The following is a 22,757-nucleotide window of genomic DNA, read 5'->3' as shown; positions in this document are numbered from 1 at the left end:
TTGGTACAGGTTCACAGCATTTGGGCAAATGGTGAGGTCTTAACCATATAGCTAATAAACATGCTGTGTGAGGAATTTTAGATTTAATTCCAAGTATTGTACATGATGTAACCAAATCTGAAGGAAGCATTAAGCTCATGTTTTCTGTCTCAGTCTGCTCTGAATTTTTGCCCATACCATAATTAACTCTTAAGTGATAGAAATGATATATCTATAGGGAGAAGGCTTCACTTTTTTGAACACACATATCCTGTATTTCTTTTCCCTTAATAAGAAATGTATAAGACATATAGTGGCATCCTTAATCCAGTAACAGTTAAAAAAGACAGTATGCTCCAGTGACTTAAGCCTTTTTTCTTCATGAGCTCTTTAAAATTTTTCTGCTCTATGTTAATATTGATATTGTGATCTGACCAAAGAAACCCTTATCATGCTTTCTTTTTAAACACAGGATTTGCTTTTGTAGCATTGTATGTCTTGACACATACTTCCTAATATAAAGCTATTTGTAAACCAGGATGGAATGTTATTTTAGGCAAGCCAGCATATAGCTCCTACACACAGCAACAGACTACTTTTGTTTTTGATACTCACTGTGCTATTGTTTTTAAAGCTTTGGATTTTGGCTTGAAATCCAGGCCACCCGGAATTTAACAGCAAAACTTTCACTGAGTTCAGTCTGATCTGGATTTCAACTTCAATGCCTAATATTGCTAATGTGGGATGTGGTAAACTTGATCATCAAGTTTTTTATGGCCACAACAGATGTTCCTTCTTTTAGACCAATGGAAAGCTACCAAGCCTCATCCACCCTCTAAAACAAAAATAAAAGCATTTGTTTACAGCTTAATTCCAGGGATTGAATTAGCAGCTGTGAGGTTTGTTTCTGTTTATGTATGAATAAATATATGCACAATTCTTGATTTTCCCAAAGAATCGCAACGTTGCCTGGGTTGTATTTCCTCTGTATAGTAACAGTATTTTAAGCAGTCTCAATACTGCATTGTAATTTGTTTAGCACAATCAAAATATCAGCATAGTATTTTTGACCTAGTTTTTAAAAAATGCATTTTTTTTTCCTGTCTTAGTAAACAAAATGCTATGGATATATGTTTTGCATTTTGTAGACTTATAATTTAGATTGACTGTAATACAACATTCTCATAATCATGACCCTAGGCACAACCTATAGAAAATGAAGATACTGAATGTAAGTGTTTTCTTACTCCTGGTGACATTCAATGAATTTTCAAATGGGCATAAAAGGTTGAAAGACTGTGCCTTCTCCTAAAGTAGGAGAAAAAACCTGATAGTGTAATAACTGAGAACTGAAGGTTAAGGAGCAAGAAAATTATTACTAATTTAATAGGTACCATCCCATCTCTGGGGTAAATATCCAGTCATTCTTCTGTACAAACAGTACATACTGAGGAGACAGAATAGGAACAATATTAGAAAGGCAAGGGCTCTTTATTAAAGGAATGGAAGCCTCATTTAGCATGCATCTGTTGCTTATAAACAAAAATACTTCACACCTTTTCCTTTTCCTTTCCTGAATTGGTCTGATTTCAGGAGTCACAGCACTGCTTTTATTGTGACAAAGGAAAAAATTCTTGCAGCCTTGCTTAGTCTTCAACTTACGTGAATGTGTTCCTTTGCTTTGCTCACAGCAAGACCCCCACTCTGCTTTAATACCTGCAGCAGCTGTAAATGTTTATTTTTAGTTCTGTGGGCTATCCTCAACAGTGATGCTCCCAACCCAGAGTGGTTGAGCTGGCTGAGCAGCTCACTGCTTCCACACACCCAGTCTCACAATGCCCTCCTTGCCCTGGCATTTCATGGACCTTTGTCCAATTTAACTCACTAAAACAGCAGGACATTACTCAACTTTTTGCATAAGCTATTTTTGTGCCATTTTAGTGATTCGCATAAGCTTCAGTAAAGGTCCAACAAATACCAAAGGCTGAATAGGGAGTGGGATAAATTTTTGCCTGGGAAAGGGAAAATTATGGTGGAACTGGGAACTTTTGGAAGCAGAGACCTACTGTGTGTCTTGTGAAACCATATTCAGCTGAAAAATAACCATTTTTATTTTCTAAGCTGATTTTTACTGACTGAACTAGCTCACTGGAGACAACATGGTTGCCAGACCCTCACAAGAAAAGCAACAGCAGGAGCACATGCCAGGAAGTATGGAGGGAGGTTCTTCCAGTCAGCAAAACTCTCTAAAGGAACCACACAAGTTGTGCACAGACGTGCAAATTATGTGGGACTGTGAATTGGAAAATACAAAACAACATACCCATTATTATGTCAACTGATGTTAGCACTAATTATGATACATATTACCAGTTTTCAAACATGCAAGTTGAAACTCTCAAGCTGGCATAAACTCTGCTTAAATTTATAAAATTATTGGATATCTTACTGCTGTATGTTTCACAAATCCTCATGGCAGACAAAGAGGATTTCAAGTATATCCTAAAGTGGTCACATAAGTAATTCAACCCTCTCATTATCTAAGAAGTCTCAGTTGGAAAAGAAAACAGCAAGCTGTGAGCAGATAACATAATCCCTAAAAGTAATTCAGCTGCTCCCCATGAGTGGTAAATTTTCCTGGATGAGCCAGAGCTAAGTTTGTCCCACTTTCAGATGCTGACATTCCTGTGCACTCCATGCTCCTTCTTCAGCCCTCCGAACGAGCAGCTGGGTTGTTTGGAGGCAGCTGCCACAGTGCAATTTGCTCTGTGGCCAAGCCTCGCCATTCCTGTTAGCTGTGGCTCTGAGGCTTGACATCCTCAGTTGTAGTGCCAATGCAGCCTAAGCCAGTCCTAGACTAGAACAAGGGCGTTGCCCTTTGTGTCACTGCACCCTGGCCATGCACTCGTATGTCCTCTGCAGCACACTGTGCTGACTGCTCTCACCTGACCCCCATTTCAGTGATCTGGCAGAAAAATAACTCAGCCAAAAAGCACCTAGTTTTCAATTCTGTAATTCGCTGTTTTAAATTCACTGGCTGCATCATATGGGGCATTCTCAGAACGAGGCGGAAGAGAGACTGCACAAAAAGTACAGGAGAGGTAGGAGCAAGGAGGAAAAGAAAACAGGGTTTAGGGAGACTGGGTCAGGAAACAAGTGGAGAGGTGACCTGGGCTGGCTGGGCAACAAACTGGGATTGCAAAAACTGAAAAAGTTGTGAGAAACCGACTTGTGCCTAGTGGAGTCAGGGAACATAGCTACGAAGAGGGAACAGGACAGGAGAATTAGGATCAATTAGGTGAGGAGAAGGGGACTGTGAACATTGGTTTGGAGCCTGGAGGGGCAAAGTAGTACTTTTTGGGGTGATGCTGAGTAGTGAAGACTAGAACTGACTGGATGTGGTAAGTGAGGCTTTTACAAGCACCCAGGGAAAGGGCAAAGACAGACTGGGAGGGCATCAGTGCAAGGAGGTGATGGGTGGGGAATCAGGGGCAAAAGAGAGTCCCGTAGGGTTTGGGTGTGATTAGGAAAAGGACCTCGCCCGTTTTCTGTGGAGAGGGGAAACCTGCAGTTCAGCACACCAAAGCACCTCTACAGGTGACAGAAAAGTTGTGGGGAAAGGGTACAGTGGATAAATCATGTCTAAAATGAACAAAAAGGGAATTTCTGGTAGTTAAACGAATACCACCAGAAATTTGTAATTTTGTTTCTGTTGACTTTAACTTTTGTCAGGTATGGGTTGGTTCGATAGGCAAGGTCCCTGCTATATGGTTTGTATCTAAAAACTCCCAATGAGCACTTCACACCCATTCCAGCTTCTGATAAATCCCTGTTAGCAATATGTGCACACAGGATTTTAAACAAATGCCATGTCACACAACACACTATCGACGGGACTGGGGCTGAATGGGAAGCTGGGAGGATACACAGCCGGCACAGGTGACCCGAACTGACCAAAGGGATATTCTAGACTATAGGACATCATGCTCAGTGGGGGATGTTTGAAGTGATGATGTTCGTCTTCCCAAGTTAGTGTTACGTGTGATGGGCCCTGCTCTCCTGGGGATGGCTGAACACCTGCCTGACCATGGGAAGCAGTGAATTAATTCCTTATTTCGCTTTGCTTGTATGCGTGGCTTTTGCTTTTCCAATTAAACTGTCTTTATCCCAAGTTTTCTACGTTTTACCCTTCCGATTCTGTCCCAGTCTTGCTGGTGGGGGAGTGAGTGAGTGGCTGTGCGAGGCTTGGCTGCCGGCTGGGGTTAAACCAGAACACACCTGGACCTAAACCAGAGAACACGGCGGGTTCCAGCACCGAGCAGCACCCGGCACGGGATACGGGCGGGCCCACGAAACTCCGCCGGCCGCCTCTGGGGCGCCGCGCTGGGCACGCTGGGGCGAGAAGTTCTGGCTGGGCGCCGCCTGCAGGTCGGCACGGGGCGACGAACTACCCTTCCCAGCGTGCCCCGCGGTGCGGCGGAGGCCATAAAAGGGGGGCGGCAGCGCCGGTCTCCCGCTGAAAGGCAGGTGTTTCGTCAGGTGCGCCGGGGGTCTCATGAAGCCGCAGGAGCCGCCGCCGGGCGGCCCCACCGCGGCCGCCGCGCTGGAGCAGCTGAAGCAGCGGGCGTGCGAGAGCGTGGATCTGAACGCGGCGCGTCTGGGCGCGCTGAGCCACGACATCTGGAGCCGTCCCGAGCTGGCGTACGCGGAGCACCAGGCGCACGGCACCCTGACCCGCTTCTTCTCCAGCGGGGACCTGCCCGGCGCCGCCTGGGCCGTGCGGCCGCGCTACAAACTGGGCACGGCGTTCCGCGCCGACTGGGGCACGGCCGCCCCGCAGGGCCCGCGCGGCCCGCTCCGCATCGCCTTTCTCTGCGAGTACGACGCGCTGCCCGGGCTCGGGCACGCCTGCGGACATAACCTCATCGCCGAGGTGGGAGCCGGCGCGGCGCTGGCGGTAAAGGCCGCCCTGGAGAGCCTGGCGGAGCCCGCGCCCGTGCAGGTGGGAGCCCTCCCGAGGGAGGCGGCGGTGTCCCCCCTCTGACTGCCCCTGACCCTCTCTGTGCATCTGTGCTGCAGATCACGGTGCTGGGGACGCCCGCGGAGGAGCAGGGAGGAGGCAAAATCGACCTGATAAAGGCTGGAGCTTTCGATGGCCTGGATGCGGTTTTCATGGCGCACCCCTCGCAGGAAAACGCGGCTTACCTACCTGATGTGGCTGAGCACGAGTGAGTGAGCGGGGTCAGATGGAAAGAGGTGGTTTGTTATTAGCCCTTTGTCCTCTCCCTCAGTAGAACTCTGCTTTGGCAGTGGCTGAAACCCGGGGACCTTGCAGATGCCCTTCAGACAAAGTATTTACAGTCAGCTAAGGAGCCAGGTCACTGTTAGGGAATGGCACTCTGAGGCATTCTTCCGAAGTGCAGTGTTCAGCAGAGTGCTAAAATCCCTGACTGCTCTGAGATAATCTTACATGTGTCCCAAAAATCAGTTCTTTGTTCTGATGTTTCTAAGCGTTTCTTTTAAATATCCATGTGATTATCCCATCTGTTAAAATAAAAATAGAATTTAAAGATGCAACTGTAGGGTCTCAAGGATCATAGTTCCACACTTTCCTGGATGTCAGGATGCCAGGTCGTGTAATCCTCTGTGCATTTTAATAATTTCAGAAAGTGTTTCAGGTTCGACCTCCTGCTTTTGAAAAGAACTGGCTGGCTAAGTTTGACTGCAGTTTGGATCCATATTAACTTCCACTCTAAATTTAGTCATGGCCATGTTGTGTGTATTAACTCTCACATCAACTTTTTTTTGATCCACAGTAGTTCTTGGCTTTCCTGGCCCTTAGTGTACATATAGACAGCAGTCCTCCCCTCGCACAGCTGCCTTTTTTACCGGCTAGCCATGTAACTCTTTGGAAATTATGTCTTGTCTTCTTTTCCTTAGCTCTGCTGTTCAGTGACAGCACTTGCTTGTTTGTACTTTGAGTCACTTGACTTGTGTTGAAGTACACGTTGCTGGATGTGCATACCCAGAATTGTACACACTATATGAGGTGCAATTTCCTTAGACCTTACTTAGCTGATGCAGGGACCATAGTGTTTCCTTATATCTTTGAAGACAGCCGGCATGTTTGGGATTTCCTGCTCAGTCATTTTCAAGCAGTCAACTCTTATGCAAATACTTAGTCTTTAAATATGTGATTTTTTTAAAAAATACTTTTGAGCTTCTTTCTTTTCTTACTCTGCCAGTCTGCAAGGCCATGCTGTTATTCTTTTGATGTTATAAACTTCTTTTTCCGTAGTGTCTCAGCAGTAGTGTATCAGCAGGTTTTGTTGCTATGTTTTATGTCGCTGTTACTAAAATTCTTGATCCCAGGGTCCTATCTTGCAGAGACCCCACTAGTAACCTCCCTCCAGTGAAACAGATTTTTCAAGTATTTCTTTTGGCTGTCTGTCTCTGACTACATTCTGTAATATTTAAATAACTGGTTTTCCAGTAATTTCTGACTTGATGTACTGAGAACTGTTTTCAGCTCCTATGTTCTTGGGCATTTTGCTTTTGTCAGGGCTCTTTTCAATGGATAATTTGCTTCTGTTACTGCTAAATTTTATGGTAAAAAAGGCAAGGTTAGCAACACCTAGTCTTTATTATGTGGCCAGCTCTCTGCTATATTCCTTTATTGTGTTTCTAAAGAGTCTTTACTGGTTATTGTAATCTCCTTCAGGACTTAGCCCAGCTTGCCTTTTGGTTTTTGTACCTTAAGATTATATTTATAATGTTCAAGATTCAGTTTTCGTTGATAGTTTTACCTGTCTGCTTGCAATAGCCTTTTAAGTTTCATACAGTAAGATTTAGAAGCCTCTCTTCAGAGGTGATGGTCTGCTGTAGGATGCAAGTCCCAGATAACCTTTAAACCTTGAACCTGGAGGAGGCGCGAAACTGAAGTTCTGAGTGAAACAACTTACTGTCTTCAAAATATTGAAATACTCAGTTTATGTCATGTTTTTTGTAATTATGAGATTCCAAAGGTACAAAGACAGTTCTGCCAATTCGTAATTTATCTTCCAAGGAGTTTAGGGACTGATGATCACTAAATTGCTAATATAACTGTATCTGCTACTGTGAAAGCTGGCTTGTGCCTGAAGTAAGATTAACATATTGAGATAACTGGTGAGTGCATTCCAAAGTTTGCTGATTCTTTTTCACTTTCATTTAATCAGCCTGTTGTTGGTCAAACAGGATCCACATTCTTCTGCTGGTGTTCTTAAACTGGCTTAGGGTGTTGTTATTCTGCAAAATCTGTTGGGTTTTTCGGACACACTGTGACTTTTGTGTAGCAATAAAAGTACAAGAAAAGGAATGCTGAAAGAATGGTTTTTTAATAAGAAACACATGCTTCTTGTGGAAAAAGAAAGTTGCAACATGACTTTCTGCTGTACTTTGCTCTCTTCCCATTTTTTGGAGAATGTCGAGGGATATTTGTGGATTGATTTGAGGGGCTGCAGTATAATACTTGTGATATTAATGGATAAGTTTTTTTATGTTGATTTCTTAGTGATAACAAATTTTAAATAAATCTCATACTCTAGAGAAAGGGATCTATGGTTGTCTTGGAGGATGAAGGAGAATGGGGTTGCTCCAGTAGTAGTAGATGTTTCCTGCTGCAATAGTGCACTCCTTTTTGCCCCTCTTTGCTATCAAGTATTTAAGTACTGGTATTAATTTACAGCTGTGGCGTGGTTCTGAGCGTGAGGGGTCAGTTCAGGATAACTGGTTAAGTTGGCATTTGTGCAAGACAGAGGGACAAGCAAGTTGGGCTTGCTTACTATGGCTGGGCAAGAGGAAGGTTGTGTGTGCCAGGGTGGAAGGAAGTCTTTGAGCTTGAAGATGGAGTTTTTTGTGTAAAGGAGTAGGTATGGAGTACAAACTGATTTAGTTAAAATTTCTACTATTGGTAAAAAAATATTTGTGTATTTTAAAATAGTAAGACCTTATGTAGTTGTCAGTATTTAGTATTTTCCTATTATGTAAAGAGTTTTCATATAATCTGAAATATTAATTTATTTTGTAAGTCTAATAAAAATGGCCCCAAGATGAGGCAAAGCATGAATTCTTACTAGGTACGTTAAGGTGCATTTTTTTATGACTTCTACGCCATTGGAGGATAACCCTTGCACTAAATTTCCTCCTTGTTGCAAGCCTTTCTACCACCTTTTTTGAGATGTGCAGGGAAAGAACATCCTTACTGTAGCATAATAATGTGTATTTAGTACTAGGCTATGCCATTACTACACTTGTAAAACTTGACTTCTGTTATTTAGACATGAGTTGTATGTGATCTTACATGCTTTTGCTGTCTTATTGTACACGTTTTATTTGACAAGAATTAGGACAGTCAGCTTCTAATTTTGAGTCCAAGAAAAGGGTTTGTTGTTCTCTGAGAAGAATGTTAGTAACTTTAAGTCTCAGAACAGTCAGACAGTGTAAAAAAAAGTGTTGGAGAAATTTAATTAATATGTGAAACTTGTACTCTTCAGGAAAAGGCTTTGTAGTGGTATGTTACCAGTAGCATTCTTGCTTGACTGGCTCTTGGTATCGTTCCATTTTATTGGTTTTCTAGAAATCTTTCAGCATTTTTCTGCACTCAAAGATAGTTTAACTATACAACAGTCTAGTGTCAGGTAAATTGTTTGGTGTTCTGCTGCACAAAACTTAAATAACGTGTTTGTGTGAACAAAAGGAACTTTTTTCTTTTAGAGTTTTTTTTTTTTCAGTGAACAAAAAACAAATAAGCAATGCCTTTTATTTCCTAGCGTGACTGTGAAATACTATGGAAAAGCTTCTCATGCTGCTGCTTATCCTTGGGAAGGAGTTAATGCATTAGATGCTGCTGTTCTTGCGTACAACAATTTGTCTGTTTTAAGACAGCAAATGAAACCGACCTGGAGAGTTCATGGTGAGATCTTCATTAAAACTAATGTCCAGCAAGTAGAATTTAGGCTGTTGAAGTACTAACTTAGAATATCATACATTTCAAAGTATTGCATTAATGCCCTAAATTAGTATAGTCACTTGAAATATTATGAAATAACACCATTTCATTTAAATGGTATGTAAGTGTCCAGAACTAACTGCTGAAAATACACTCACAGATCATATTCAAAAGAGGACTCTGGTACCTAGGTAGAGGCGAGACAAATTTTAAGTCTTTGCACTTGAAGTTGCAGTTCAGAAAGGAAGAAAAAAGTGCCAAGTTTATTTTGGTACATGGCCTTGAATTCCTTAATCTGTGTTTTTGCAAAGGTGTAAGATTAAACGCTTCTGAAAAGTGAAGTATTACTGCATCACTTTTTTTAATAGGTATTCCATTAGTTAGGTGGCATTTATTAGAAAGGTGTAGTGGTCTGGAGTGAAGTTTATTTGCTGAAGTACAAAGAACAAGTGATGGCACAAGCTTATGTTCCTGGTTAGTAACCCAATCTGCTAGGTGTTGACTGGATTCTAATATTTAATATCTAGTAGATTTTGGATTAGAAAGGTCATTTTACACTAAGCTTGACTTGTACTCCTTCAGTGTCATGCATCAACATCATCAAAAGTTTCAGCTGAGATGAAGCTGCCCTTTAGCTATAAACTCAGTTTTCCTTATTACATTCAACACAACTTTTTCCAAGTCGAAATTAATAAACTTTGCCAATTCTACAGGACTTCTGACTGTAGAGCTGTTTATTTGGAGTACTTATTTATGAGCTTAAAACCCTTCCAGAAGTTCTGAGCTGACCGTTATATGTCTTCGTTGCTTGTGCTGTATGTAATACAGGTGTGTGTTTCTCTTCAGGATATCTGGATAGAGTCCTGATCATTTTGACTCTAGATGAAGCTGTTTGCAGTTGGGCTGTGCAGCATGCCCAAAAGAATTTCAGACAGTAGGCATAGCCTCTCCATCCTATTGCTCTGTAGGAAACAAGGCACATAATTACGGATTTTGGTGTCTGAAATGCTTGTGTTGCAGGTGTAAGCTTGGAGGTGCCTAAGTCTTCTGTTGAATCTAAGCCTAAACCCCTAAATACTGCTTTCTTCATAGTTTCTAAAGGCTGCATGGGTAATACTGGAAAAAAAACTAAGTATCTAAACAAGCCTCCTACAGGTAATGCTTCCTGAACGACAGCAAAACTGAAATTACTGTGTTGATACAACTGCAGTCATAAACCTGGTTTTCAAATTGGAAATATTTAAAATACTTCTGGGAAAGTATAAGCAGACAGAATGAGATTTAATTTTAGGAATGCTTTCTTTACAACAGTTTGTTGGAGATCTTTTGTTGCAGACTTGCAGTATAATCAGTGGCTGAATTAAGTGATCCTAAAAATAGTAGTGTTAGCCCACTAACAAAAGCTGAGATAATTTCCATTGTTCGAAGTCTAGGATTTCTAACTAATGTTTCATGTACTGAAATACTGTTGGTTTGAGTTCCTCTGAGATTTTGATATTACCTTTCTTCCCTGCTTATGAATGGAGTAAGTGTTGCCTCCTTGAAAAACAGGAATGTAGGGTTTTTTTCCTGTTCAAAAAGTTGTATTAAACAGGTTGTAAAAAAACCCCAAGGTTTCCCTCCAGAAGGGCAAACTGGCTGCTACTAGTAGTGTTTAGGCAACATACTTTTAATCTAGGTCTACTGTCCAGTCCATATTGCAGTTGCTTTGAAATTTAACTGTAGACATACTCAGACTCTATCCAGTTCCGTTTACAAATGTGCTGGACAAGACAAGTGAAAGTTGTTTGCTCATGAAGCTGCTTGTTTTGAGAAAGCGTGCTATGGTATGTGTCATGAAAATTTGCACAGTTACTTACTCACTGCTTCCTTTCCTGTGATGTCTGTCCCTCTTATCTGAGCTGTTCCTTTTGTGATAGACAAATACTGATAGTGGATTAATTCAGCACTTTGTTTTTTATTTTGACTGTATTTGAGACTGGAAAGGTATTACTTCAGGTGGAATTCATAATAGGTTTTCAGCACCAAAAGTAATGTTTTGTTGCCCATTTGCATCCTGTTAGTGCTGTCTCTTCAGGCCTCAGTGCCACACATCAGTAACTTGTGCAATATTTCCATTTAAGGTAGAGAGTTTCCCAGGTTCTACGGAAAACAAATCTTATTCCACATACCTCAACTGATGGTAGGAGGCCAGAGAAACAGCCTGTTGAAAGCACCTAACTGTTAATGCTTTAAAATCTAATGTAGAATTGGGCTCTATAATGTTTTATTGTTGAAATATCTAAATGTTACTGTTATCACGCATTTCCTTGAGGGAGCACTTTCAACTCAAACTGTACTTGTGAACAAAACTACATTTATTATACATTCCCATATTTCTGAAGAATTAGTATGAGGCATCTAATGAACTTTCCATGCACTGCAACACACACATTACTCCAGTATTGCTGAGAAATGCAACTTAATTTTTCTCCAAGCTCACAAAGTAAGTTGGAAGCATTCTAGTTGCGGAAATGTTGAGAAATTGGAATCCAAGTTAGCCTTTATAGCAATTTTTTTCTTATGGCAGCCGGATTGATTTAGGGCTCTGATGAATTGAATTTCAGGGGATTAATTAGAAATGCTAGTTTGGCTCATCTATGGATTTATAGTTGATGTCGAACCAAAGAATGCAGTGAAATTGTGCTGAAAAACACAAACATGTTCCACTTAATCTGATGTGATGAAGAAACTTTTGTCCACATACTGTATTTTTTAAACCCTTTGTATTTCATGCTCAGCTGATGTTTTGTTGTTTTCTGTTTATATGTTTAGTTCTCGACCAAGGAGTTTCATGACAGGGCTGAAGGTCAAGTTATTCCATTTAACACTGGTAACACAACTTTTCCCTTTCTGCAGGTGTAATAAAAAATGGTGGTGTGAAACCTAACATCATTCCTTCTTACACTGAGCTAGAGTTTTACTTGCGTGCACCTTCAATGAAAGAGCTTTCTGTTCTGGCAGAGAAGGTTGAGAACTGCTTCAAATCTGCAGCACTGGCCACAGGGTGCAAAGTAAGAATATATTCATTGTCTTGTGTTTCTGTTACCCAGACCAGAACAGGAAATTGAGGCTTGCATTATTTGTCTGCATGGTGTTTAGCCAAAGTAAATCGAAGTTACTATGATAATCTTTGCTGTTCTGTTGCTTTGTGTCCTGAAAGCAAGCTTTGGTTTGATGCCTTAAGCCCCTAATGTTTTTTTATTTTTCTAATATTTGTAAGAATTATAAGTTTTATAAGTAGTAGAAGTAGACTCTAAAAAGCAGCAACCCTCCCTCCTTTGTCCCTTGTCCCTTATCCCTTTCTCTGTAGCACCCTTGTTTACACATTCCTTAACCCTCTTACCCCATTCTATGCTCCCTATATCAATCCTACTCCCGAATCCTGTAGAAATGTTTAGTCTTTTGTCAAGGCAAGGCCTAGATTGTTGGCAGAACAGCATATCAGGGCCTAAACCACAGAACACGGTCAAAAACTGGGTAACTGTGTACCCTTTGTGCTCTGAGGGAGATGAAGATGGGATGAATGGGGGGTCCCAAAATGCACCCCAGACCCAGGGCGGTCCAGAGTAAAGGCCACAGGGTGGACACAGCTGGGATTGGATGGATGGTATTATAAAATGTAACATCTCAGGCACGGCCTGCTCGTGTCTTGTAACATCTTAGCCTTGGCAAAATAAACCCTTTCTTATCTCACCCCTAATTAACTGCTCCAGGAGATTTTTTCAGCACCATAAATCCCACGGCAACAGTTTATAAATAGAATGCTGCAGAATCCTAGAAGAATCTCGATTGGGAGAGACCTCCAGAGGTCATCTAGTCTAATCCTATGTTCAGAGCAGATTGCTGAGTGCCACGTGAACTTCTGAGTACTTCCAAAGCTGAAATTCTGCATCCTCTCTCATCAAGTGCTCTACCCAGCTCATGGTGAACGAGGGTTTTCCTAATGTTTATGCTGTGATGACTTGAGCACTGCAACATGTTACCTGGAGAGACTGTGGTGTTTCCATCCTTGGAGATATTCAAATTCTGCTTTGATGTGGTTCTGGGCAATCAGCTCTAGGTGACCCTGACTGAGCAGGGGAATTGGACAAGATGACCTCCGTAGGTGCTTTCCAGCATCAGCCATTCTGTGATTCTGTTGTATCTAATGGGAATTCCCTTTGTTGCCTCTTGTCACATCACTTTGACCTCTGAGAAGTCTGGTTCTGTCTTCTCTATACCATCCCCATCTGATAACTATAGACAGCAATAAGATGTCCCACTAACCTGCTGTTCTGAAGGCTCAACAAATCGAGTTCCTTCAGCCTGTCCTTGTAGGTCATGTTCTTCACCTGCTTATCTTGATGGCCTTCTGGTGGCCTAGCTCCAATCTTGATTGGAGGAGCTCAAAATGAACATAGCACCAGATGTGGTCTCACAGGAGTTGTCTACATCAAATGATAGAAATATTGAAACAGTAATGGCACCAGTATTGGTTGCAGATGACTGCTACAGGTAACGGGCAGCAATGTGGATTTTTGTGCCACTGATTGTAACACTTGGAGTTTGCATGTCTCATGTCATCTGAGCCAGACATGTTGTCATGAAAAGCTAAGCTTGATCATGCACTATCTGCTCTTCCATGAGTGTATGCACGATTGCCTTGTGATTCCTGAGCCTGGACGTGGGTCTTAGGAGGATTTATTTGTCTGTAATTCCTCTGGGAACTTGAGGATAGGACAGTCTGACCAGTCTGTAGTTTTCAAGGTCCTCCTCTTGGCCCTTCAAGGTGGATGCGACCTTTAGCTCTTTTTCAGTGAGCTGGAGAATTCCTCTATTTCAATGACACTTAGAAAATGATGGCTCCCAGATTGCATTTCTGCTTCTCTCTTACTCTGCATCCTTGGATGCATCCTGCCCAATCCCATCCCTGCCCATACAATTTCTTCAAGTGCCCCACAATTTTTTTTGTTTTGCTGTGGGTGATGTTTCTATCCTCCAAACAGTGCTGCCAGGCTCGGAGACCTGGGAGGCTTGATGGCAAACCTTAGTGGTAGGAACAAGCAAAACAGGTATTGGGTGTTTCGTTTTGTTTTTTTTTACCATGTTCTTTGTCACTAGGTCCTTTGCCCCATTGAATAGCAGGCTCATGTAGCAATCAAATGTGAAAAATTGAGTGATTTTTTTCAGTTAGCATTCCCACTTTTTTTTACTTTTAGTAAATGGAGGTATGCCTCCTCTGCCTGGTTCAAGCAACATGACTACCTTGCATTGTATTGCTAAGGTAGGTTGTTCTACCTAGTCTGTAGGTACAGCTTTATGACTAATAGAACTATAAAAAGAATGTATGTGCTCATCAAAACAAATAGATATGTGTGAATGTGAACTTGTCAGTTTTGTAGTCTATTTGAGGCATTAGATGCTGTTTTCCTACTGTGGCCTTCTCACTCTATTTAGAAAAGGGCTTCAGAAAGCATACTTTATGCAGAATGAAAGTTAAAATCTCTCTTGAAATTTGACATTGATAGCTTTTTTTCCCATTTGTTTTCAAACTTCTCGACTGCGTGAAGTCACTTCATGAATGGGGCTGTATTTATTGGAAGTGTGCTAAACAAAGGTAAAATAGAATTTGGTAAAAACCTAAATTGATTTCTGTGTAGTTTAATAGTGCCTGTAGTAGGAATCATTAGACAGTGTTACAGGAAATGCTTGTTTCCTATTTTTGGAGAAAATTGTGAAATCCTTGGTTCTGGAATTTGACTGTCTAGTGCAAGCTGAACAGAATGCCAGCTGTGTTTTGATCAAGGGTAATATTTAGCAGAATGTAGTGTTTTTGAAAGAAACTTAGCACTTATGTCTGTTTTGCCTTGGGCTTGAAGTATGGATACGTAGTTATGTTTTCTGGCCTTTAGATTGTTTACATTGAACTGGCTTACATTGGAGAAAAACTTAAAATAATTTGGTGGTTTTTTGTCTAGGTGGAAATAAAAGGTGGTGAAAATGATTACTACAATGTGCTTCCAAATAAGAGCCTCCAGCAAATTTACAAGGAGAATGGAAAGAAGCTTGGGATAGAATTTATATCAGAAGATGCTATCTTGAATGGTTTGTCAGGTAACTCCATCTGTATTTTTTGTTATGACTGAAACTTAGGTTGATCAACCCTAAAGCGTGAAAAACAATGGAATAGAGCTAGGTTAAACCCAGTTTGGTCAGAAGAAAAAGCCAAATTACAATAGTGAAGTTCTGTAAAAGGTTTATATCTCTGGCTGGTGTTTTTGTATTTGTTGTAGAAGCTGAGAACAGGTAAGAAGAGCAGTAATCGTTTTCTGATAATAGTTCTGAAGATATTTCAATTAATAAAAAATAAATTAATAAAAGGTTGGAGAGCTAAGAACAGTCTTACTGAGAACATGAGGATGTGTAATGAATTGTGTCTCATTCTGTGGCTTTGAAATACAGAATCCTGGTTTGCTATGCATGGGGATGAGACTTTGTGTATAGGAACCTTTTTTAATAGTATTTTACAAGCTTTCATATAAACAAATCTACTAGAATCTAACAAGTATCTTAGAGGGAGTTTTTCGAGATATTTATAAATGGAAGTTAGGCGCATCTCACCCTAATTTAATCTTTTTATTAACAGGCCTCTAATTTTAGTTCAAGAGTTCAACAGATTAGTTTTCCAAAGGGTGCTGTTCAAGTAGGTGTTCGCTTTTGAGTCTTGACTGTGTCTCAAACGATTTAACTTTTTTGGTCTCAGAGATGTAACAGGAATGTGAATGCTTAGGTGGTTTTCTCATTATACTTAACAGGCTTTTTTTTCAGAATGTTCCTACAGGAGCTCTGTTCAAGTCTAAACTGCTGCTCGTACTTTTAGCTTTCACTACTGATCATAACTGTATATATGGACATTTTTACTCCACTTATGCTAATGGTTTTTCTCTTAGAAAGAAAATACTTTTCTCAGTAAAAAGTTACTCTAACTAGTTTGATTATGGTGCTTATCTTCTCTATATTAAATGCAGATTATATTTGGAGTTTGGATAAGCTTGGTGTTTGGGAACAGAGCTCTCCAAACTTTTTTTTGTGGACGCGGGAGACTTCATATCCCCTGGTATTGTGGATTTTTTTTTTCCTGTTTCTTACTTCCCTTCCAAATTAAACAAGTTTTTTTCAACTGGTTCATTGTCTTGTGTATTAAAGCAAATTATTACTAAAGGCAGGTTTCTTTTTTTCTTTGGTGCAGTACAAATAAGTTTTATACTTCGCTGGTTTAGCCAAAGAAAGGGGCTGAGGAAACTTAAGTAGAATGTTTACTGTAGTGCGGCTTTCTGGAGCTCTGCTAGTTCCTTCCTTTAAACCATTGTATTAAGAGTGATCGTGAATATTGATGATTTTGCTTTCGTTCAGAGGACTTCAAGTAAACTTAGCACAGACACCCACTTGTAATGGGACTTTCATATGTAAGTTACATGATATGCTAAATGTTAACCATTAACTTGCTTAAATCAAAACTCCCCAAATCAAAAATCATATGCCTGTTCCGTCCTTGAATTGCTTGTCAAATGTCAAAATGCACTTGAGCAATTGCGTTTTTATCTTGCACTGCAGTAGGTTTTACTGAATTTTCTTTCCACAGCTTCTCCTCTGAATTTTTGCAGTGGGAATTCAGGACTGATACAAAGCACAATCTCCAGAGCCATAGGAGTGGAACTTTGTATGCTACCCTTTTTTGGGGGGGGGGTTGAGTGTTTTGTGTCATCTTTTTCAAGACCTCTATTTCTGTTTAGTTTTCATACAGTTTTCAATGTTTTCTTTTAGGATATCAGTTTCTTCTGTTGAAAGGGAAGGAAGATAGCTCAGTTGCTTCTCCATGTCTGTGCAGCAGAAAAGTCCTAAACAGATGAGCAAACTCGCTGCCACCTCTACATGGGTATTGGTATCGGTCTGCTCGCAGGTATCGCTCTAGGCAGCTAAGTGTTACAAAGAGTTTCTTTAGCACATCAAATCACACTACTCTGTGCGTGCCTTGTGCCCGCTCTGCTCGCTTGGCACACAGCCAGGGTGACATAAATAACATGAAACTGAGTTAGTTTGGACCAGGTGCCATGGCCTGTTTCTCCTCCTACTGGCGGTAGGGCAGCTTTACTGCGGGATACCAATAACCTCCCAAAGAAGATGGCTTAATTGAGCATGCCTTAGATGAGGCACCAACACTTGTGATAACTTTGGTTTTTTTAGCATTCATGGGGTTCATTGGTTCCCCATGCACAAGACAGAAGGAGGCAGTATGCTTTGAAAATGCCACTTTTGGAGCTTGGGACTGTACATAAATGTTTCCTGGAATCTTTGGTATTTTCCCCTCCATTCGTGTTTGTGGTAATACTGACTTCTATTAAATATTCAGTGACTTGAAGAGGCTTCAGTATCAGCTTCAGGATACGTTTTTGAGTGGCTGGAGGTCCCAGTACCTCTCTGTTGAAGATAGTGCAGAATTCTGTCTACTGCAGCTGCAATTATTTATACTTCTAGAAGGAGTCCTGATCTGTATGTGTCTGGCAAGCATACAATTTCAGATGTTTGTATGGAAGCCATTGGAACACCTGATGTTGTAAACGTGCATCTAGGTTATTACCACTAAAGGGTGTCTCATTTTTTCTGTTAGAGGGGAGATTTTGACTGTCACATTTTTATTAAAAGCTGCCTCGATTTTGGCTCTCCATATCACTAGAAAATACCCGGTTTAAATCCTTCTATTCAGCAAAAATAATTTGTAAACTGGAATTTTACATGACTGGAAGCTGTGATGCACTGACATTTCTGATGTTTCATTTGCTAAGAGCGGGGAAAAGGGCAGCACTGTCTTTCCAGCAGTTTATGTATTAGGACTTAGTAAGGCAAGTCTAGAACTCTTGGCTTAGCCTGGAGGATGCAGAACTTTTAGACTTCTGGTTTGTCTATCCGGGTTGACCAAAGAATGAATCAGTAGTACAGACTACTGGAAATTAAAATAACTTGTTGCTGTGCCAAGACTTGGATTTTCTTCAAATGCATCATGAATTTATTGGAAAAGATGTTTTTGGACAAGTCTTACTTCTTCCAAGTCTTTGCTCTGTCTGTAAGCAGAGCAAATAGCAAACTCTTGTCCTCATAATGTAGACTCTGTAGACTCACTTTTAATAACTATATGCTTCCAAGTAAAATCTGTATTCTTCAATCATTTTATTATTAAATCTTAAGGCATTAGCAATATCATCTCTTCACAAAGTATCATGATGTGGAGGCTACCTGATACAAATAATTATAAATCTTTGGGATGGACATTTTATACTATAGAAACAAATCCTTGTGTCTTTGGCCTGAAAAAAGTTGAGATCTTAGTTGATCATCTCCATTTTTCCCTGCTATGACTTTCTCTGGTGTCTGGATATCACAATAACTAGTATGTTGATTTCTCCAGCTTCAAAATGTCATTTTAACAAATAACGAGTGGATTGCTTGTTTGGGTAAAAAAAAGGATGTAGTTGTAGACTCTTGGATGATTTACTATGAAGGATCTACTACTTTGGGATGATATCATTCAATAGATATGGCAGTACTGTGAGATAGATCCTATCACTAGATAACATTGAAAGTGCTAGTCAGACATGAAAGCATCATCATTAAAATCTGCAGCACTGCTATCAGGGGTTTTTTTATATCTGCAAAACACTAGCATTTTGTCTGGAGTTTAGTTCTGATTTTATTTCAAAAGTGCTTGTGCTGTTAAGATTTCCATAACTGAGAATAATCAAAGGGCATGGGGGGAAAAATAGTTGTCCTCAATCTGGTTTTGTTTAAAGACAGATTGTTTGTACTTCAGAGTCTTCTATCTAACGCTGAATGTTTGTGTATTGGTGAGAAGTGGGAAGGTTTGGGCCTAGTTTTAAGGGCTGTAACAGGAAAATTGCTGAACTGCCAGAAATGTCAGGGTTTGCAGCTTTCATTGTTTTCATAATTAGCAGCTTACTATTGGGAGATGCTTGATAAAAGATTAACAGTAAAGGGAATAGAAACATGCTGATATATCTTCCTTGCAGTCTGGTAACTGATCATTGATCAGAAGCACACTGGAGAGCAGCATATGGAAATGACTAGTTAGGGAAAGCACCTTGGTGATGGGAGGTATTGTTATGGATAATGACTCATTAGAAATGCTTTTATTTTGTTATTTGGGGCAAAGGATATTCTGTTTTAGATACAACCAGGAGATAATGTCTTTCAGGCATTTTCTTACAGCGTTCAAAACTGTTCAACACTTGTTCATTAAGAAAATCTCTATGCTCCTTCTAGGTTCCACAGACTTTGGAAATGTTACATTTGTGGTCCCTGGGCTTCATCCTTATTTTTATATTGGCTCTGATGCATTGAATCATACTGAGCAGTACACAGAAGCTGCAGGTGAGTGGAAGTGAAAAAGGTTAAAGGTTTATATTTGGAACCCTTATACATTGTAGAAGCTGCTTGCTGATTTCACTACAGCAAACCTAGAAATAGAGAATATTTCAAATTACAGAGAATTAAAGTTTTTATATGTTTCTATGGTATTCAAAGGTACTGTGTATAATGTAGCTTTTTATGTATAATGTTTAAAAGTGTAAATACTAGATATGAAATGGGCTGCATGTGAATATGTTATAGAAACAAGGTTGCTTTTGTCAAGCATGATGAGATTTGAGCTGAATATGGACCCTGAAACTATTTAACTACATTAATAGTAGAGTTGCAGAAAAAGCTGACAAATGTAGAATTTCTGGGTTTGTATCTAAAGTTAAATGTATATGGGAAGGATGATCACTTTTCATACGAAAAACCTGACTTGGTATACCATCTAGACACAAGAAATTAGAGGGATTATCCCAAGCAGCATATTCAGAAGAGTTTCTAAACATGAGACAAAAGAAAAAATTTTTACTCCTAAAGCACAACGCTTTGGAAACATAACGGTGCCAACTGTATAAAACTCCACATTGTCTAAAAAGCAAAACATGAACGCTCATTTTTCCGTTTTCAGTCTTAGTTGTTTATATCAGTAGCAGAAAATTAAGTACTTGCATGTGAAAAATTGGTTTAAGGCATGAGAAAATGGGCATGTACTTCATGCAAGTAGATTAAGAAACTGTTCTTGCCGTTGAAACTTAAAGATCTTATTTTACAGACTATGCCTTATGCAGTAAGCTAGTGGTTTAATATTAGTAATCTAACCTGACATTCCTTACTTTGTTTTTTTTGCAGGGTCTCAGACTGCTCAGTTCTATGCCTTGCGCACAGCCAAAGCTTTGGCAATGACAGCACTGGATGTCATTTTCAAGCCAGGTCTGTTAGAAGAAGTCAGGAAAGACTTTACAGAGATGAAGCTTAAAGAAGAGGGGCAAATTAATCCAATAGAACCTAGAAATGAATCCGATGCTGGCATAGGAGCATGTGCATCACACTAAACTTCATTAAGCCTCTCTCAGTAGGATTGACTTAATGGAGATGCTGTATTTAAATCCTAGTAGGGGCTGGATAAATATATAGCTGAAGAAATATTGTTTGTTTGTTTGTTTTTTTACTTTAGGAAAAGCAAACAGTATTGCATTCAAAAATGTGCAGTTTCATCTAGCTCTAATGTTTGTGTTCCATATGGTGATGAATTTCATAAAGAGATCTCAAATATGTTGTCTTTCATTTGCTGTGTTGAATGAATTATAGTGTTTAGATCCCTTGTTAGTGATTTTCTGTGTATTGCTAAAGTAATGTTCCTTACAGGGGTAATATGGCAGTTTTTCTAAAAAAAGCACAGTTCATTCAGTAATCATAGGCTGAATCTGAAGCATTTCTCTCTGGTCAGTCACTTCTCTTGGCACAAAATGGAGACCTCAGGTTTCACCGAAGAGAAGGGGCTGTGTTTGGAAACATGCCTGGTTATGACAATAATAGCTTCCAGCAGTGGAAGAGAACTGTTTGTATGGAAATGCAGTCTGTGAAGCTTGATCTTCCTGAGATGCACTGATCTTCCTCCTAATAAATTTTGGAGGTGTTGTGAAGTCATGGATCACAAAATCGGAAAGCAACTAAACGTTTAAATTAAATTTGTTTAAATTAACACATTGAAACTACTGCAGGAAGAGTGCTGCTCTAAGGCAATACAAATGTTGCACCAGCTTAACTGATTTGAAGGATGTGTATAAATTTAGCTAAACCAGTGCAAATTTTTTTTACAAACATGCAAGTGTGGTACCACGAAGCAGTAAATGAAGGTCACCTTAAATTGGTTGCGTGCAAACCCCTCTAGTTATCTCAGGGAAGCTTGCACTGAGGATTGCTGGTGCAGTAACTGGCTTCTTAAACATGTTTGTTCCCATATCCTAAGCAGCGGATCTATTAAGTCGTGTTTCCATATCCTAAGTAGCAGATCTGTTAAGTCTTGCCAGTTGTCCTTTTTGTGTGTTGTGTTGTTAGTCTGTTTAATCCTTGTTATTTTGCTTCCCAGAGATATTAATACTGCAGATTTTATCTAGGTGGTGTTCTGTGCGCCCGAGCACGTTAGGATTTTTTACATTCACTTATTAAAGGATCTCATGAATCAGTGGAAAGTGGAACCAGTGGACAGACTGAGAGAGAAAGCAACTTACTGGTTAATGTTTTCCTAAGCATAAGTATTACAGTAAGATTCAGAAAAAAAGTCAGGCAAACTGTATTCCCCAGGAAGTCAGAATGCACAAAATAATTTCACAAACTTTTTTTTTTTTTAACAGCACCAGTGTCTAAATGATAAAGTCTAAAATTCTATTCAGAATTTATAGTTAGTTAATTTTTACATTCAACTTCCAAGTTTACACCAGTATCTTTGTTTCCATTAGCAGACAGTTTTGACAGATGAATGCATGAAAGAGATGAGGCTTGGACTGTGAGCTATAGGTACATACAGAGTAGTAAGTTGAATACTAAATCCAACTGAAATTTGTTCCAAGATTTGTCAAAGGAACTTTCTCCTTAACTTTTAATCTACAGTCTGCCTTGCCAGGCACAATTGCAATTCATTAAGATCTACTGGGTTAACAACCCAATTCATTAATTTCCTTAGCACATGTTGCTTTTTATTTCTTCCTGCATGAACTGCTTGGCCCGTTGCTTTCCTGTTTTTAAGATGGTGTGTTGGGATCCCAGTGATGGCAATACATGCTATGTCACTGTATTTCCTACCAGCTGATGTGCGTTACAGCCTTCTCAGTTCTCTTTGTCCAGAGTTGCTGGCTGCATCATGTCCAAGATCAGTTAATTAAACTTTTCTGCACTAAAAGCATATCTTCATTTTGTTGTAATCATTGCTGGAATTAAAATGGAATTGAAGTACTGATTAAAGATGAGTTGATATTAATAAAGCAATTTAATTGTGTGTATCAGTTTGGCCTGGCTTTCTTGCCAAGTCCAAGCTGTCCCCTCCCCCCTCCCGCTCTTTCAAGCGAGGAAAAAAAAACAAACCACAGAAAAAACGAAAGAAGGCCCAATATATTTACGTATATTTAAAATTATATATATAATTTGAATATATTGTACACACAATAGGGAGCTCCCAAGGGGGGAAAAAGGGAGGAGGGAAACAGGGATAAAAGAAAAACCAAAACAAATATCCTCCAAATATACACCATTAATAGAGAGCTAGTGAATAAATAAAAAAAAACCGAATTAAATCCTTCCCTGAACGAGACAGCAGGACCGTGTGAAGCACCAACCAGCTCCC

The 22,757-nt window shown here is 40.0% G+C and overlaps 1 protein-coding gene across 2 annotated transcripts; it reads left to right on the top strand.

The window, feature by feature from the left end:
- Window positions 1-4,507: 4,507 nt before the first annotated feature.
- PM20D2 (peptidase M20 domain containing 2) lies at window positions 4,508-22,416 on the top strand. Of its 2 annotated transcripts, XR_004356014.1 has the most exons (8): window positions 4,508-4,981; window positions 5,059-5,207; window positions 8,790-8,932; window positions 11,867-12,021; window positions 14,968-15,103; window positions 16,814-16,949; window positions 19,325-19,432; window positions 20,267-20,286. XR_004356014.1 is itself a non-coding variant. In XM_032682720.1 (7 exons), the coding sequence occupies exons 1-7, from the start codon at window positions 4,535-4,537 to the stop codon at window positions 20,467-20,469; spliced, it is 1,341 nt and encodes a 446-aa protein (XP_032538611.1). In that variant the 5' UTR covers window positions 4,508-4,534; the 3' UTR covers window positions 20,470-22,416. The 2 variants fall into 2 exon arrangements, 1 of the variants encoding a protein (XP_032538611.1); XM_032682720.1 differs by lacking the exon at window positions 16,814-16,949 and having other exon boundaries at window positions 20,267-22,416.
- Window positions 22,417-22,757: the final 341 nt, after the last annotated feature.

Source organism: Chiroxiphia lanceolata, chromosome 3 (assembly GCF_009829145.1).
Source record: "Chiroxiphia lanceolata isolate bChiLan1 chromosome 3, bChiLan1.pri, whole genome shotgun sequence".
NCBI classification, from domain to species: Eukaryota; Metazoa; Chordata; class Aves; order Passeriformes; family Pipridae; genus Chiroxiphia; species Chiroxiphia lanceolata.
This window is presented reverse-complemented; position numbering and strand designations above follow the sequence as displayed.

Coding starts and splice junctions, on each gene's coding strand:
- PM20D2 (XM_032682720.1), top strand. CDS start 4,535: ATGAAGCCGCAGGAGCCGCCGCCGGGCGGCCCCACCGCGGCCGCCGCG. Junction 4,982..5,058: donor CGGAGCCCGCGCCCGTGCAG/GTGGGAGCCCTC, acceptor TCTGTGCTGCAG/ATCACGGTGCTGGGGACGCC. Junction 15,104..19,324: donor TATCTTGAATGGTTTGTCAG/GTAACTCCATCT, acceptor TGCTCCTTCTAG/GTTCCACAGACTTTGGAAAT.